This window comes from Camponotus vicinus, unplaced genomic scaffold (assembly GCF_025532165.1).
Source record: "Camponotus vicinus isolate PSW18456_S1 unplaced genomic scaffold, iyCamVici1.0 SCAF_6, whole genome shotgun sequence".
In the NCBI taxonomy this organism is placed as follows: Eukaryota; Metazoa; Arthropoda; class Insecta; order Hymenoptera; family Formicidae; genus Camponotus; species Camponotus vicinus.
Window position 1 is genome coordinate 6,013,258 of NW_028141978.1, and position 16,242 is coordinate 6,029,499.

The following is a 16,242-nucleotide window of genomic DNA, read 5'->3' on the forward strand; positions in this document are numbered from 1 at the left end:
CGCAAAAATTCCCGATCAATGCGAGATGTACCATTACTGCCGCCGCGTGACTCCTTTCATTGACTCGACACTGCGCTATGGCGATGCGTGGTAAAATGGCAATGGCGTAGACGTCTCTCTTTGTCATGAAACGGTGAAATTATGACGTACCTTGGCGAGTCGTCTCCTTGATCCTGTATAAGCAAAGGAACAATTTTTTTCGCTGCAACATAAAATTTAACTCGGATGTTCCGAGATGCGAGCCTCTATAGCTTCGAAATGCAAATCGAGATTGTCGCGAATATCTCTGAAGATAAATTTCAGCAATCGATGATTACGTTATGTTGTTTAAACAGAGATAAATACTATCTCTTATCGTAGAAAGATTATAATTATCATATCTTCGATAGAAAGAATAAAAAAATTTATAATCATGTATTATTATCATTAAATCCAACACGTAGAGGAATTTATATTTGTATCAAATCATCACGCAATTACGAGCGATTATGTTATAAAAAAATTTACATCAGAGAATTCACAAAAAAATAGAATTTATATCGAGAATTATCATCGAAAATGTAAAGTTGATATAAATAGAGCATTTTTTAATATTTATTTTTTAATTCTTAATTATATAATCATATTCTTAAATATAGTATTAAAATTATATTTTTCATTATTTTCATATTATTATTTTCATTTTTTAATTTAATTTTCAGGTAAATTGTACTTTGTATGTTAACGATATTACCATTTATTGATTTAATAATCGCTTTAGTAATTGTAGGATTAACTACAGCAAACTGGAAATATTAGAATAACCTTGCAAGCACTATTTTTCATTCCATTAACACCAAAGTACAAAACAAATTCCATTAGCATTACCATCGGTTAAATATCTAGCACCGTTTTCTTCCGAATTAATGACGGATTTCTTGGTATTCGCGCTCCATTGACAGGTGCTAAGGCCGTTTGTCTATAGGTCGAATTTCGCCAATACATTCAAAACTTGTTTCCATTCTCGTCTAGAATTGTACTCTCGAGACAGTCGAACCAGTACAACCACCTTGAAGTAGTACTATCCAGCCGTGCTTGACCTACCTATCTATACTCGGATGTATACCGAGGGATTCTACAGCCTCCGCCTCGTGTCTCTCTCACCGCTATCACTCGTTGTTTTCTACGAGAGAATTTTATAGTCGCGCATAATTGTAAATCATTGTTTGAACGCGATGAAAAATCCAACGCATTGCATCGCATATTCCCGGGAACGATATCAAATTATGGCATCATCAGAATTAAAGGACGCGAATCGTCAGCGCGTACAATAAATAATGCTACGATCTTCAGGTTTTCATTCGCATATATTCGCGTATATGAATTACCGTAATTATGCAAATAAAATTTATATCGTGTTTCAAATCTTCGGAGAAAACAAAAGTTTGAACTCAAAAGTTTGAGATCAGAAGTGTCTGACTTATGTACAAGTCCACCAAAAACAATTCGGTAAAATTTAATAAAGTGCCAACATCAACGAAAAAAAACTATTTAATATTCATGATGAATTTTAATAAGATTTAATCTTGATATTCAAGTCTGATATTCAAATTGCATTACTAGCATATGTTTTTTGTAGTTCTATTAATATAGCATAGAATTCGAACAATCCTATTACTTTTTTCACAGAACCAGTATTACAAGATGAGTCGTGTAATTTTTATTTTATGTATAAACCTTTAATTATTTATTCCTTCGTTCGTCTTTGAAAATTAAAGACACAATTTCCTACAATTAAAAAAGGAGTCTACCAATTAATAGATATACATTAATGTTCGCATTCTCATAAAATAATAATAGTATTTTTCCAAATATAAATTAAGCTTTTTATTTTTAGGCGAGGAAAGATTTAACATAAATTATGACGCATGAAGTACAAATAGAATTGGCAATCATTTATTCTCTGATGCAGCTATTAATAATATTCTTAGTTCTTCTTCAAAAATAACGTATCATTCGGGTCAATTACCATTCTCCATGATGGCGAGTAATTCGCGCAACAGCCATCACCATTCCGGTTGGATAACCGCGAAAATTGCGCGTCCTGGTTTTCGCAGTTTTTAGCGTTCACCTAGATGACTGACCAGATTAACCTGCGGTATCAACGGCATCAGCCCATAGCGAGAGGCGCCCGCGGGCACATCTCGCTTTCACCCGGCTGGTCTCTCGCCACGTGCATGGAAGTGTACGCACATCGAGTCGATGCACCGATCTGACGTTTCAAGAAGAAGGGCCAACGCGTTTCGCATCCGCGGATCGAGTTAGTAATTCGAGATTGTGTCTAGTCAAATCGATATCGCTCGTCCGCGCGATCAGGACTCCCTGGTGTTTTGGCTTGTCTCTCGAGCTTGGCGCCCAAGAACCAATCTACCTCGTCCTCGTCGTGACTCGCCGATGACGTAACGTATAAATACACGCCACACGGGGGAATCGAACCGGTGGCTTCTACCACTTCTTCTTCTTCTTCTTCTTCTACAAGAAGGGCAGTCTTCGAAGAGCGGTGGTCTCGAAGGCAGCTCCCTGATCGGTACAGCGCGAAGATCGTTATCGCGGGAAGTGGATGAATCTCGAGCTGCCAGATCTCGTTGCGATCGAATCGAAGAAGAAGAGGAGGAAAAACGGTAGCAAGGAAGAGAGAAGGAGAAACAGCGGCAAGTCTTGAAGACGCCGTCGAGTTCTATCGTCAGACCCGTTTTATCCTCCGATCGACTTGGAGGATTCCTCGCGAGGACCAAATCGTTGTTAATTCGTCCGGCTTCCCTAAGTTCGCGAGATGTGGCGACTGTTGATAGTGATTGGTATGATCTCGATCGCGAGGGCCGGACTGTACGACAGAATGATGGTCTCGATGAACGACAGAACATTATTCATCAGGAGCCTACCCGGTTATCCTGGGACCAGAAGCGATCTTTATGAGGTCTACATGGAACCATATTATTTTGTACGTATTTATATTTTTTTCTTGTTATTATTCGATATGTTAATATTCCGATATTAATTACTGAAAATCGATATCATTTCCGATGATGTATTTTTTATATATCTAATTACACATGATTTTATATATATAATTTGAAAGAATTTTATTGTTTTTATACAATTATTGAAAATAATAATAATGCAATATTAATCGCTATTTCTGTTATCAATCTAATCGATATATAATTTCATTCTATAAATATAAAATTACAATGAAAGAGATATCATTATAATATCATTAGACAATGCTAATAAAGGAATATTCGCAATTTCTACTTTTTCACTTTTGAAAGAAAATTTTGGGCAATCAACCTCTAGAGTTTTAGTCATACTTTACTTTAAAGTTCTTGGTTTCGACCGGATAATTGCGATCAATCTTCTCATTTTACATCATTTCAAGTCTTATGCAAATCTCTTCGTGACTTGAAATGCATTATATAATCTCGTCAGAGTTCAACGAAAATGTTCAGCTCTCATCCTTTCACTTTTTTAACAAAATTACAATCATTGCGTATTTATCAACATTAATACAAATTGTTGATTTTAAACTTGGTAGTGCAAATTCTTCTGTATATAGTTACTATTTATTACCGTTTCAATATTTTCAGTAATCGATATCGTCATACTTATAGCCTTGCGTGCTAATGATAATAACCATGTTGATGTTACAAGCATCATCTGTTCGAGTGTTATTGAAATAGCAATCATTTAATATTATTTACAAGATAGTACAACAAAATAATTATTATTTTATTATTAATATCTACATATACAAACATATACATCAGTTGCATCAACTTTTAACTTTTGTATCAATATATAAATGTATTTATATTACATATATACTATCATGTATGTATATGTATTTTTATTTAACTCATAAATTAATAATAAAAAAATACGAATAATCAATTCGAAAACAAATAGGAATATTTACGCTCAACCATTGTTATTCATTTTTGTGAAAATTAATCGATTCCCTTTTCTATGAAGAAGGTATAGGGTTTCCTTCAATCTTATTAAACCGATATATCGTTTTAAGCGACTCTACATCTATTTTTTCTCTCTCTTCGTGTATTTTTAACATAAACATTTCTACGCGCGTGACTTCTCCAGCCTTCGCGACACTAAGACAAACGTGGCGATACAATTCGTCGACCCATACACATGTATCTCGCGTGCGTCTTCCATTATTAGTCATTAACCACATAGCGCATCATTAATACGGAAATTTGCATAATTAGCCATCAGGTTATTTAAACGTCGCGCCGAGGACGTCGAGTAACGCGGGTCGTCCCGTCGACGCTTTCACTACGAGCGTTCGTGCAGTTCTAACGAGTCGGCGATTCCCTTTGGTCCGACCTTGCGCGTAGTTTCTACTAGTCGTTCCATCGTCGCCGTAGATTACACCCTTATAGTCGCGCATAGTAATTGCTGATTTCACCCGTGAACCGCGCAACTTGGTCTAAAAAAAAAAAAAAAACACGTCCATCCGAGTCGCGCGAGGCAAAGTCGTGGCGCGACTAATGCGATTCAGTGGATAGATTAAATTAGACGGGAAGTACCGTTCACGCGAGTACTTTATAGTGTATCACTCGATACGCAGACGTGTCATTATCAATTTCCGCTCTACGTGTTCCTGCGGGAACTCTTCGCTCGCTGCATTCATGGATTAATCGACCTGTAACAAATTGCTTCCGTAAGTCCTGTTGCATAGGTTTTCGTTCCGCGAACTTGCAAGTCCATGGATTCTCGATGAATCGCGAGATTGATAAAAAATTGAATCGTTGAGAGCTAAAAATATTCCAAAAATTTATTTATATTGATTTTATTTATCGAAATGATGTGCAAAATAAATCTGAAGTTTCTTTAAACTGTGCCTAAAGGCAATCGGTCTGAAGGCCGTGGTGGAGTTGAAAGCTCTCGATGAGGATGGTTCGCCGATAAATGGACCCCGTGGAATCCTAACGCTGGAACAGTATCCCGAAGGAGTTAAGGTCACGGGCACAGTCTCGGGATTAAGCCCGGGCTTGCATGGATTCCACGTGCACGAGAAAGGGAATCTGACGAAGGGATGCAATTCGGCGGGCCCGCATTTCAATCCCTACATGGTAACAGCGTTATATTGCAATTTTAAATTATATGCTTCGCAATCAAAGTATAAACAAATTAAAATTATCAAATTATAATTATTATTAGAATTATCAAATTAACAAATTATAATTATCTTTTTAGCTATTTCTGAAAATATATTAACGAGATACAAATTTCACATTAGACAGCTTGTTTTAGAAAATTAGAAATTTACAAGAACAATGAAAAGTTTTTCAAATTACGCGAAATATTTCCAACATAGCGTCACGAAAAATTCACTCGGATAATTTTCTTCCACAGTTGTTTTCGCAGTAATACGCGGCAACAGAATGATATTTGCATTTGTAAATGAAGGGTTGCTTGAAAGTGGCTGACCCACTTTCTTGAGACCTTGAAGAGAAATTCTTCTGAAAATGTCGAGGAAATAAAATTTGCAGATTTAAATTCTCTCAAGTTCTTGGAAAAAGAGTATTATCTTCGTTCTAGTCGTTGCATCGAACTTTCCAAGATGCAAATATAACGCGATTAGCGCAAAATAGATAGCTTCGTGCCACGCGGATTGAGCCGCGATTTTCTCGTCACGATAACGTATTATAACTCTCTCCATTCCATTACGGTAAACGAAGAGCGATTACGTTTCAGGTGAATCACGGAGCACCGAGCGATCCGTTGCGTCACGTCGGCGATCTCGGCAATATCGAGGTCGGACAGGACGGAGTGGCGCATATCGATGGCATAGATCACTACTTGAGCCTGGTGGGTGTTCGTGGGGCGATCGGTAGGGCTGTGGTGATACACGAGAAACCCGACGATCTCGGTCGCGGCGGTACCGAGGAGAGTCTCAAGACCGGGTCGGCGGGTGCCCGGGTTGCCTGCGGTGTCATCGGATTTTTGTAAAGGGATTTTTTTAAACATCGAATTCGACTATTATATACTTTGTTCACTAAAGGCTGTTGTACTTAAATTCACGTAAAATGATACGCGTAGAAGGCAACATCTTTGATAATAACATATTTGTATAATGAGCGAAATGATTTATTTCTTGTCGAAAACTACTCTCTAAAAGTGAATCAGTGTATTATCACTGTAATCAGTGCTGTACTTATAACTGCTTGTAATCAGTGAGTATTTACTGTTTTTCAGTGATAATACAGCACTGATTACAGTGATAATACACTGATTCACTTTTAGAGAGTAAGATTTTTTCTTTTTAAACTTTTCAAAATTTAACTAGACGCTATATCCTCCCCATTGTTCTATAAATATTCAAACATTTTCATGAAATTTTTTCTTTTCATATTTCAAATCTTAAGAGTTTCTTTTAAAATAAATTATTAATGTTTTATTTCTCGATTATTTTTCTTTTTTAACTAAATAATACAAGCTTGCGGGTCATACTACTGTGCATTTAAATTACATTCAACTGAATTAATTTAAAAAATATTGCCTATCGCTATTTCGTTCGCTATTAATTTAATTGTGTCCACCGATCAATAAATAAATATAACCAAATATGTATCGAACACATATTACATTCTTATTTAACTTTTTGTTCTCCCGTATTGTATAAATAATTTCAGAAAAAAAAATCAGTAAAAAAATTAATAAATTATTTTTTTTGTTTCGTAAGAATGGCCAGAAAAATGGCAAAAAATTGTAACACTAATCGCAAATGCTTAAATAATAACAATAAATATATAATTATATTAAAATGATACTATCTTATATGTATATCTAAAAAATTTTCTTAAATTCTCTTTATAAATTACATGGTTCGAATTTTTCACTTTACAATAAAACTTGACAAAAATGAAACCATTGCCAGGCGTACATGTAAGGTAAATCAAGAATTGAAAATAAAATTCAATTCGAAAATCGAACCGAGTTTTTTTATCATAAAACGAAATTTTATTATTTATAGGTTTTATTGCCAATACATTTTCCGATCAAATAAAAATTCGGCAATACGATAACTATGCAAAATACATGATTGTATATTAAAAATTTAATCAATAATTTTTGACAACAATTTTAAACTTGCAAATTTCTAGATCTTTTAAATATCATATGCGTCAGTTTATTTCTATATGCATATTTTATTATACATAACTAGGATATAACTTAAACATTTCAATAAGGAAAAAGGAGAAAAGTAAAATTATAAAATGTCGAATATTTTACATAGACGAATCGTTCACTTCTATCGAGAATCCATAAATATGAGAATCCAAAGTATTAATGAACTTTAGAGAATCCAGGTTCAAAAGATCCGAAGTCACTGAAGCTGCGCGACTCAAGGACTCATCTTCATCGTTTCCTGGATGCAGCGACGATTTATTGCAGGGATTCAGACGGATTCCCGCGCATCTTCTCGATCGCCAACGGTCCCACTGGCTCGCCCATCTCCTCTAGGGCTCGCAGCATCTTGGTAACCACTTCCGGCGGCGAGGTTCTTCTCGTACCCGGGGCATCCGGTCGGTGTTGGAGATCATTCTGCCACGGTTGCCACGGTAGCCCGAACGTTTGCGGTTGGAAATGAACTGCGGGGACGTTGAACTCTTCGTTTGAATGCTCTATATTTCGCCGCAACTTTAAGCTATGCCAGGGGGTTGTAATATTGATCGATTCCGCCCCGGATTGCGCCGCACGACCGAGAACGGGTAAAGTCGGTCAGCAGTGATTCGTATTGTTTCGAGAGATAATCGACCGCGAAATCTTATTTTGTATACATCACGATACGTTTTACAACGTTATGAATTATGATAAATATTTCAACAATGTGTCTCGACACAGTAATTTATCCCTCGAGATATTCTAGGATTACTATAATTTTCTCATTTCTTTTTTTCTTTTTTCGCTCAATTTTTATAAAAATATAAAATTTTGTCTTGCTGTTATATTATCTGCGATTATATACACACAAATACAATGAAATATTAGAATAATAAGAATAAATACACTATATCACTATATCTTATTGTTAGTGTTATTTGATTTGGTGTTTCGCTATATTGTTAAAGATATAGTTATTTTAATAGTGATTGTATAATTCAATCTTGCACAGTTTTCACAATTCAATATTAATACTTTTTAAATATTTCTATATATATGAATATCTATATATATGAATTTCTATATATATGAATATCAAACTCTATAAAATTTTTTCAAGTTATATAATTAAAATATTACAAATAATATTTGTGTACATATTCTTTTATAAATTAAATAAAAAATTAATTAAATGATCACTTTGCATTATCGATTTGTTTTTATTACGCGATATAATAATCTAGTTTTTCGCTACTATCAAATTACAGTCTAGAAAAATGCATTTCTCGAAACTGCGGCGCAAAGACAATTATATTATGCTTATAACGCTATATTACTAGGAACATCCTGGACGTCATAATTCGGTATATCTTCCAATTCTTCAATATCGTAATTAATGCGACCACATCTAATGACAAACTGTATGCAATTGATGATCAACTTTTTTGATGATCTCCACATAATCATACGCGAACATTTTGTTAGATGAATCGTCACGAGATATGGGTTACATTGTTTGAGTTTTCGTGATTTCGCCTTATGTAAATATTGACAAAGAAGTGGTTAGGCACAAGTTTACGTTGAAGTTTGTCACGCGGATAACAAAAGCAAACTCATATTAAAGCAGTTTAATATACAATCATTTTTAAATGCAATAATTAATGGAATATTGATTGCTTTTGTCAATATTTTTTATTCAGAAAGTCCTCATAATATTTAATTCGTACAGAAAAAGTCTTATTGATTTAGTTTAATCGTATAATTAGTTTAAATGATATATATACATATATATACATATATATATATGTATATGTATAATTTTTTTCTCCTCTTAAGATAAAAAATTTGTGTGTTAAATACTTGAAAAATATATTATATTAATGTCACTATCGCCTGCCTCTCCCTCTACCTCGGCCACCCCTGCCACCTCTACCACCTCTAGCGCCACGTCCTCTGCCACGTGCTGCACCTACAAATACAATATGATTTGTAGTTGAAAAAAAGAAATAAGAAAATTTTTATCATTATAAAAACTTTCTAAACAAGTATTTTATATCAAATGATATATGAAATTACAATTAATTATTAATTAATGTTTTACGTTCAATATATAGTACATATTTAATATACCTCTTGCAGCTTCTTTCTTCTTAGCCTTAGCTTTTGGTGTGTCGTCTATCAGCAATGTTTCTAACGGAAGAGAATCCGGCAGAATGTAATACCTAATATTATTTCCTCGCAAGCTTAGGGTTTCCAATTGTATCGGGTCACGATTCTTTATTGTCATTTTCACTGTTTTCAAATGTGTGTTCATTGCCACATCTACACCTATAATAGAGCAAAAATTTAATTTATGATTTATATATTCTAGTAAGAACAATAATATATCCTTCATATATAAAGTTTCATGATTATATATTGAACTATTACACATTAATCTTGTGTCCTAACTTAATACCCATGTTAAGTAAATTTCTTTATTAACGTACCTGTAATTGTACCGGTGACTTGAGTACCATTTTTTAGTTCTATTGTCACAGTCTCGTGACTGAGTTTCATCAAAAATCTGAAAAAAAGCACAAAAGTATTAATTCCTTAATTAATGTTTTCGCGCGAGTATTGATGGTTTAGGTTATGTTGTACAAAGAAATATCATCTTTCACAGATAAATCATTATGTGCTTGAATCACTTAATTGTATTATAATATCTCCTCTAATTTTTGCATCTTTCGCTGTATCTTACTTACCTTACTAGCTTCATGATAAGACTAGTATAATAATATTACAAACAACTCGCTGTCAGCACCGGCAATTTTGATCGACAAGTTTGAATGGAGGAGGAAAACTCGAGTCACTCGAGTAAAGTTGGACGATGTGTTTTCTCGTCATTGTAGATGGCGGTATATATATGAACCACGTTTTCATTTCGAAAAATAGCTGGATGAGTAACCCCCAGGCTTTCTTTTATACTCTAAAATAAAAAAAAAAAAATTCATTTCGAAAACTATCTACTTTACTCACCAGAAAAGAAAAGAATGAAAATGAATTATTTCTTATAAAAATAATCCATTATTTTTGTATAATTTGCATATAAATAATAATACTACAAAATATGATATATAAAATAATATATCATTAAGAGGAATATATCCCTTCTTTTTTAATTAAAATTGCAAATCCATCAAAGTTCCTAAATAAGAAATAATGAAATTTATAGAATATTAGGAAAAGATGTTTCGTCGAATATATATTTAAATAACAAATAAAATTTCATATATGTTTATAAAATTCCTCTCCTTTATTTCTTGCATAAGAGGCACAACTGGAACGATACTGTAATAAAGTTCGCGAATTATGTACAAAATAGTAATGTGTACTGATGATTTTTTATGCTATAGAAAAGAACTTAGACGGATATGCAGTGATCGTGCGCCTTTGCGTTAATTAGCTTCAAGATGGTTGCCATTTTTCCTCCCGATCCCACATCGAACGTTCGCGGGAAATTTGTCCCCGGAGTTCTGTTATACATTAACTGCATACTTTGCTCCCACTTCACAGGAGATATAATTTGTTTCAGCAAATATTTCTTAACTACTTTTAAATTCTCATAAGGATGTGCTTTGTAATTCGAATAAACTTGACACCTAGGAGTATCTAATTCCACTGTATACAGCATCTTGCCGAAGGACTTGAGCGCAGGTTCCATCAATTTTGTGTGAAATGCTCCTGATACAGGCAGCCTGGTTAATTTTCTAAGCTTATATTTCTCTGCATTCTTTTCTATGTATTCAAGGGCAATAGTATTTCCAGCCAATATCTTTGATTGTGTATACAGATATATTGCCACCCTGTAAAATGCAATATTAATATAATATCTGAATACAATAATAATGTTTTATTTATTATTATTTATAAATTACTAGAAATTTTAATTGAATTATTATAAATTAAGATTTGTAATAATTCAAGTATCTACATCACATTCCCATAATATAATAAAAGTATAATTTACTGATACATAAAATAACTTACTGGCAAACTGGTTCTTCTACACCATTATCTAACGCCCACTTTTGAGCATCTTTACATGCCTCTGATAATTTAGCTTCTGGTGTACAATAAACCGATAGCATTCCCTGAGGTGATTTCTCAGAAGCATACTGCATAGCGTTCCCTCGGACAGAGACCAGTCTGATGCCATCCTCGAAAGTTAAAACGCCTGAGAAAATCAGAGCTGTCAATTCCCCTATGCTGTAACCTGCAGTTGCTACACAAGTCTCAAACACCCTGGGTCTCTCTTCGCGAAGCCGTTCCAATGCAGCCAAAGAAGTTAACACTGTGGCTGGTTGATTGTAGCGAGTTTGATTCAACTTCTCCTGGGGACCTTTTAAACACAATTTCAATATATCAAAGTCCAGAATCTCATTGGCTATTTCGAACAACTCCTTCGCCTGTGGGAAGCGCAGGTACTTTTGTACTGTGCCAACTTTGATGGTGCCCTGTCCTGGAAAAAGTACAACGCAAGTGTCCAAGGGTTCGATCTTTGGCTTTACTTTCTCCTCCTCGACGGAGGTTGGAGCATCGGCGGGATAAGGGCTCGTCGCCCAACTCGTGTCTTCGGCATCGGCATAAGTGGCAGCCTCTTTCAAAAGACGAGCAACATTTTCTTCACCAGTGGGAGTCTCGATATCGCTCGTGGAAAACTTATTCTGCGATTCGTCTGTATTGGACGGGCTGTCATCTCCTTTCACAGAAACGGAATCGGCGAATTTGTTAACCCGGCTTAAGGATAACAAACGAGACAGGCCGTGCGTTGTTTTACCAACCAGAGCTCGCTGAAGCATCGTTACTGATGAAAACATGCTGGCATGTTAATTTCAAGATAAGTATTTTCAACTGTTTCATGTGTCACATGCAAATTATTAGTTTGCATTGATATCTGTATAATATTTCGAGGTTAAAATTGCACTTACGCGTGCTATAAGAAGCCTGAGAGCGGCCATCATTAAATTTTTTTTTTTTTTATTCAGAATAAAGTGGTGGCATAGGCAGCGCCATCATGCCTGTACATCTCTGTAGATACGTGCAAAGTCGATAAAGTATTACAAAATCGATACTAAGTATAGTTATAAATATTTAAGTAGTATATATAAAAAAAAAACTCCAATCAGAACCGCTACCCTAGTAGAAATTAAACCTAGTATAATATTAATATAAAATAATAAAATAAAATAAAATATTTTACAAGCGTTAATTAAATATCATTAAATCTTCTGACAAGTCTACGACAACCCCATCCACTTTGAAGAATTGAAACTATTTAGCCACATGCTTTTCTACTATCGGTAAAATCATCGTTTGGTGCATATCCGTACTACATTCATGAATCGTGTATCATCTGCTTTAAGTAACATGTGTGCCAAACTATGTACGATCACTCGCTAAAGGATATGTCTGCTTTAAGCAGCCACGCGGCTACGATGTCTATGCACTCGACGTATTCAGGTACATCTGCTTTAGACAAGTACATTACGCGATTGCACGTGGATTCGATCAATTCGGACACGTCTGCTTTAAAAGCGCGATTCTGTTCGATGCGTATCCTTTTTTTCACTCATCTCTTTGATGCTGTTCGTACTCTTTCATCCATTGTGCGAAGATCATTTTTCTCAAATGGTATTGAAAAATTAATATCTTGAGTGATTGTTCTTCCTGATTAAGATTACGCAAATTTATCTTGGAAAATAAAAATTTGAAAAAGAAAATAATAATAAATTTCAACTTACAGGTATAAAACAAAAATAAACTTTATTATTCTTCAAATTTAATTTTAAATATCTATTAATATTTATATTAATTCCTTTCAATTGAAGTGATTAATCAATCAATTAAATCTAAATATGTTTATTAAGATTGATAATTAAATAAATAATCTGTGCATAACATTCAAAAATTGTTATTAGTAATAAATTTAATATTATTTATGCAGATATAGCAGTCGACTGATACGCTTTATAATTGATACCAAATTTTAATTGTTACAAGCCAATTATATGTAATTAAATATATGTATTTAATCCTGTTTATTACACGTAAATAGTAAGTAAACCAGGGTACGATGTCAATGATATTGTTGCGAAATCATTTCATGCACACGAATCTTTAAAGTTGGGCCACAGTAATTGATCTATAAATAGTAATAATTGGTTGCATATGTCAATCAAAAAAGTCCCTTGTATATTGCGTGTATCAAAATTTTATATTACTTTACCGTATATATTAAAGAGAATGAAAGCGAGAGTAAGAAATTTAAATATTACGAGAGATGTTAATCAAATTATATATATGTAATTTATTTTGACATTTATTTTAACACTAATTTGCAATATTTATTTTTTTAGGATTTTAATATTAGATGTATTTTTATATGTTTTTACTACAGAAAAAGCTTTATAGAATGATAAAAGTTATTTCAAATCTAATGCATCAAGCAAATCGCTATAATCGCTAATAATCGCTATCAATACTCAAACATGGGAAACTGAAATTAATTTACTGAAAAAAATGATAAATATTTCATTCTTTGATTTTTTTAACATCTACATCGGCTGTTTCAGCCAAAGGAATAACGTTAGTTTTTCAATGTCAACGCGTTCATAAAGTTACGCAAGGACGAAGCGCAGGTTAATCACGGGCTAATTGTCGACGCAAATGCGTGTGGACACGCGGAGGAAGAGGAGTCGCCAATAATTGTCGCGGATCATGTGCCAAATTACCCCCTCCCTAGCGAAATAGGGATACGCACTTTCGAAGATACGAAAGGGGGCGCAAAAGATTTCGAGGTGCTAAAATAAAAGCGAAACAACGCAAGATACATAAGAGCAGCGAGCTTCTTGCGCGTAGAAGGGTGGCTTTTTTGCAGTACGTGCGAGTGCATCGAAAAGCAGATATCGCAAGTACCCACCCGAAGAAAATCCTTAGCATCGTGGAGAAAAATACAAAGTGAACCATAGTTTTCATATAAATATGAAAAGTTGTCTTTTATTGTTATCTTTACGAACTTTCTGTGCACTTTTAAATCGCTTTTTGATCTATACTATCTTATTTTTGACACATACATATACACACTTCTTTGACTATTAAAAAAAATCTTCTGTATAAAAAAAAAATTGCATCTCGAATCTTTTCGAAATCATTCTCATAATTCTCTTATAAAATTTGTCTTTTCTCCCTTCTAAAGAATTATGATTTTGATTTACGTAGAAGATATTATAAAATGTCTCAATGCGCGCGACAATTTATATAAATATTCATATTTTTTCACATAGTATTTATATTTTACAAATCACCATTATTTTGATTTATATATGACTTATTTATAACAAGGGAGAATTATAATTGAAAGAGAGTAACTTTTGTACGTACTACTTTGATATTTTTGATTTGAACCCAATTTGGAGATTGGTATGACATTTAGTTTCGCCATAAATACCAATTGATACTTTAGCCAAACGGTTTGTTGTATCTTACGATGACCTGTTTCTTCACAGTATATATACATGCAATCGGCTAAATATATCCTATTGAAAATTGAATTAATCGAATCGTTTAATCAGATGCTTCTACTCTCAAGTAGCAATAAAGAGAAAACAGAAAGCATCATAAATATTCAATAAATCTGATAAAATAATTAAAATTGAGAAAGTAATTAATATTATAAGACTCCTTAGAAAAAGGTTAAGAAATAAACTTTAATTATTTATTAAGTCAATTGAGAGTTGTAGTAATTTCAAGATAATTGATTAATTTTGTTATTTAACACGTTTACTCGTTTATTTTCTTATTTATTAATATTTGCAGAAGCTCAATATTGAAGTGAATTTGTGCGGAAACTATCATGTGGGACGATGAACCTGCGCCATGGGATATCGAAGAACCTCAACCCGCAGCAGCTGCCGAAGGTACAACGGAAGGTGCGCCGGCTGAAGGAGCCGCTCCTGAAAAGCCGGTTCTAAAATTGGAAAAGCTCGAACCACCTCATTACAATCATCATTGGGTTCGACCATTATTCCTTAATTACGACTATCTTTATGATTATAGGTGAGTCGATCCAATAATTAATATCAAAATAAAGATTAGTAAATTAAATCAGAAATTAAAGCACAGGTTGAATTAAGTTAAAAACAATACCATTTTGTGCGAAGAAGATTCTTTTGTTGTTTTTTTGTCGCTTGGTAAAATTGAGTAATTTAAGTAAAACTTTGCTTAAAAAAAAATAGATTTTTTTTATTTTAAATATAAGAAATATATATATAATTCTTTTTTATCGCCATATATATCGAGGATTAAACTTATCAAATTTAAAAATTTAAAGATCAATTTATTTTTCAATACTCGATCTTTATAACGATCTGTTTTATTTGATAGGAAGAACTATTACGACGATGTAATCGACTATCTTAATCAAAGGCAGAAGGGTCTATTTCGCGAACCACCTAGAGCCCAGGAATGGGCAGAAAGAATCCTGAGAACTTACGATCAGAAAAATAAAGATAAGAGCTTCAAACGAGCGGCTGATATGAAGAATCTCATCAATATAAATCTTACATGCAGACATTATAGTTACCACACTCGCGCTTATTACAGCCTCAAATATCAGAAGATTTTGTGAGATCATTTTCTGCTCTATTAAAAATAAAAATATAATCGTCAAAAGACAAATTAAATTTTACATATTCATACACATATATTTATCAAGTGGAGCATCTATTTATCAATATTTTGTTTTAATATATATCTTCTAATTGAATCGAATACATACATTAATATAAATATAATACAATTGTTTTTGTGTGTTATACATCATATTTTTACTTTGCAATTTTTATTAGATGCTTTCTATAAAATAACAGACATTATTATAATTTAAATGTGATTAATATTGATAAAGTTGAGAATGCAATTATTATGTATCGTAGCAAAATGCAGGATTATAGTGATATATTGTACATTTGTACATTAATTTGATATATGTATACTGAAATCATTAGAGATCAGTATTATAAAATATACGACACT

General features: G+C 33.4%; 5 protein-coding genes across 8 annotated transcripts; 2 read left to right on the forward strand and 3 right to left on the reverse strand.

Annotated features, from left to right (window-relative positions):
- The first annotated feature begins 2,506 nt into the window (after window positions 1-2,506).
- Window positions 2,507-6,624, forward strand: LOC145973583 (superoxide dismutase [Cu-Zn]-like). Its single transcript, XM_083103095.1, has 3 exons — window positions 2,507-2,980; window positions 4,905-5,129; window positions 5,755-6,624. Exons 1-3 carry the CDS (start codon window positions 2,813-2,815, stop codon window positions 6,007-6,009), a joined length of 648 nt encoding a protein of 215 aa, XP_082959221.1. The 5' UTR covers window positions 2,507-2,812; the 3' UTR covers window positions 6,010-6,624.
- Window positions 6,625-7,188: 564 nt separating this feature from the next.
- Window positions 7,189-8,691, reverse strand: LOC145973585 (uncharacterized). Of its 2 annotated transcripts, none has more exons than XM_083103098.1 (2): window positions 8,502-8,691; window positions 7,189-7,652 (listed from the first exon to the last, which is right to left on the reverse strand). In XM_083103098.1, exons 1-2 carry the CDS (start codon window positions 8,629-8,631, stop codon window positions 7,447-7,449), a joined length of 336 nt encoding a protein of 111 aa, XP_082959224.1. In that variant the 5' UTR covers window positions 8,632-8,691; the 3' UTR covers window positions 7,189-7,446. The 2 variants fall into 2 exon arrangements, with proteins under 2 accessions (XP_082959224.1, XP_082959223.1); XM_083103097.1 differs by having other exon boundaries at window positions 7,189-7,685.
- A 146-nt stretch (window positions 8,692-8,837) lies between these two features.
- Window positions 8,838-10,133, reverse strand: Smd1 (small ribonucleoprotein particle protein SmD1). Its single transcript, XM_083103096.1, has 4 exons — window positions 9,912-10,133; window positions 9,654-9,730; window positions 9,295-9,492; window positions 8,838-9,133 (listed from the first exon to the last, which is right to left on the reverse strand). The coding sequence occupies exons 1-4, from the start codon at window positions 9,923-9,925 to the stop codon at window positions 9,051-9,053; spliced, it is 372 nt and encodes a 123-aa protein (XP_082959222.1). The 5' UTR covers window positions 9,926-10,133; the 3' UTR covers window positions 8,838-9,050.
- A 306-nt stretch (window positions 10,134-10,439) lies between these two features.
- Beg (malonyl-CoA-acyl carrier protein transacylase beg) lies at window positions 10,440-12,183 on the reverse strand. The gene is made up of 2 exons (XM_083103088.1): window positions 11,197-12,183; window positions 10,440-11,012 (listed from the first exon to the last, which is right to left on the reverse strand). Exons 1-2 carry the CDS (start codon window positions 12,024-12,026, stop codon window positions 10,571-10,573), a joined length of 1,272 nt encoding a protein of 423 aa, XP_082959214.1. The 5' UTR covers window positions 12,027-12,183; the 3' UTR covers window positions 10,440-10,570.
- A 1,843-nt stretch (window positions 12,184-14,026) lies between these two features.
- Fln (flightin) lies at window positions 14,027-15,973 on the forward strand. 3 transcript variants are annotated; one of them, XM_083103676.1, is made up of 3 exons: window positions 14,027-14,166; window positions 15,025-15,264; window positions 15,592-15,973. In XM_083103676.1, exons 2-3 carry the CDS (start codon window positions 15,062-15,064, stop codon window positions 15,833-15,835), a joined length of 447 nt encoding a protein of 148 aa, XP_082959802.1. In that variant the 5' UTR covers window positions 14,027-14,166; window positions 15,025-15,061; the 3' UTR covers window positions 15,836-15,973. The 3 variants fall into 3 exon arrangements, with proteins under 3 accessions (XP_082959802.1, XP_082959803.1, XP_082959804.1); XM_083103677.1 differs by having other exon boundaries at window positions 14,027-14,116; XM_083103678.1 differs by having other exon boundaries at window positions 14,067-14,085.
- The last annotated feature ends 269 nt before the right edge of the window (window positions 15,974-16,242 follow it).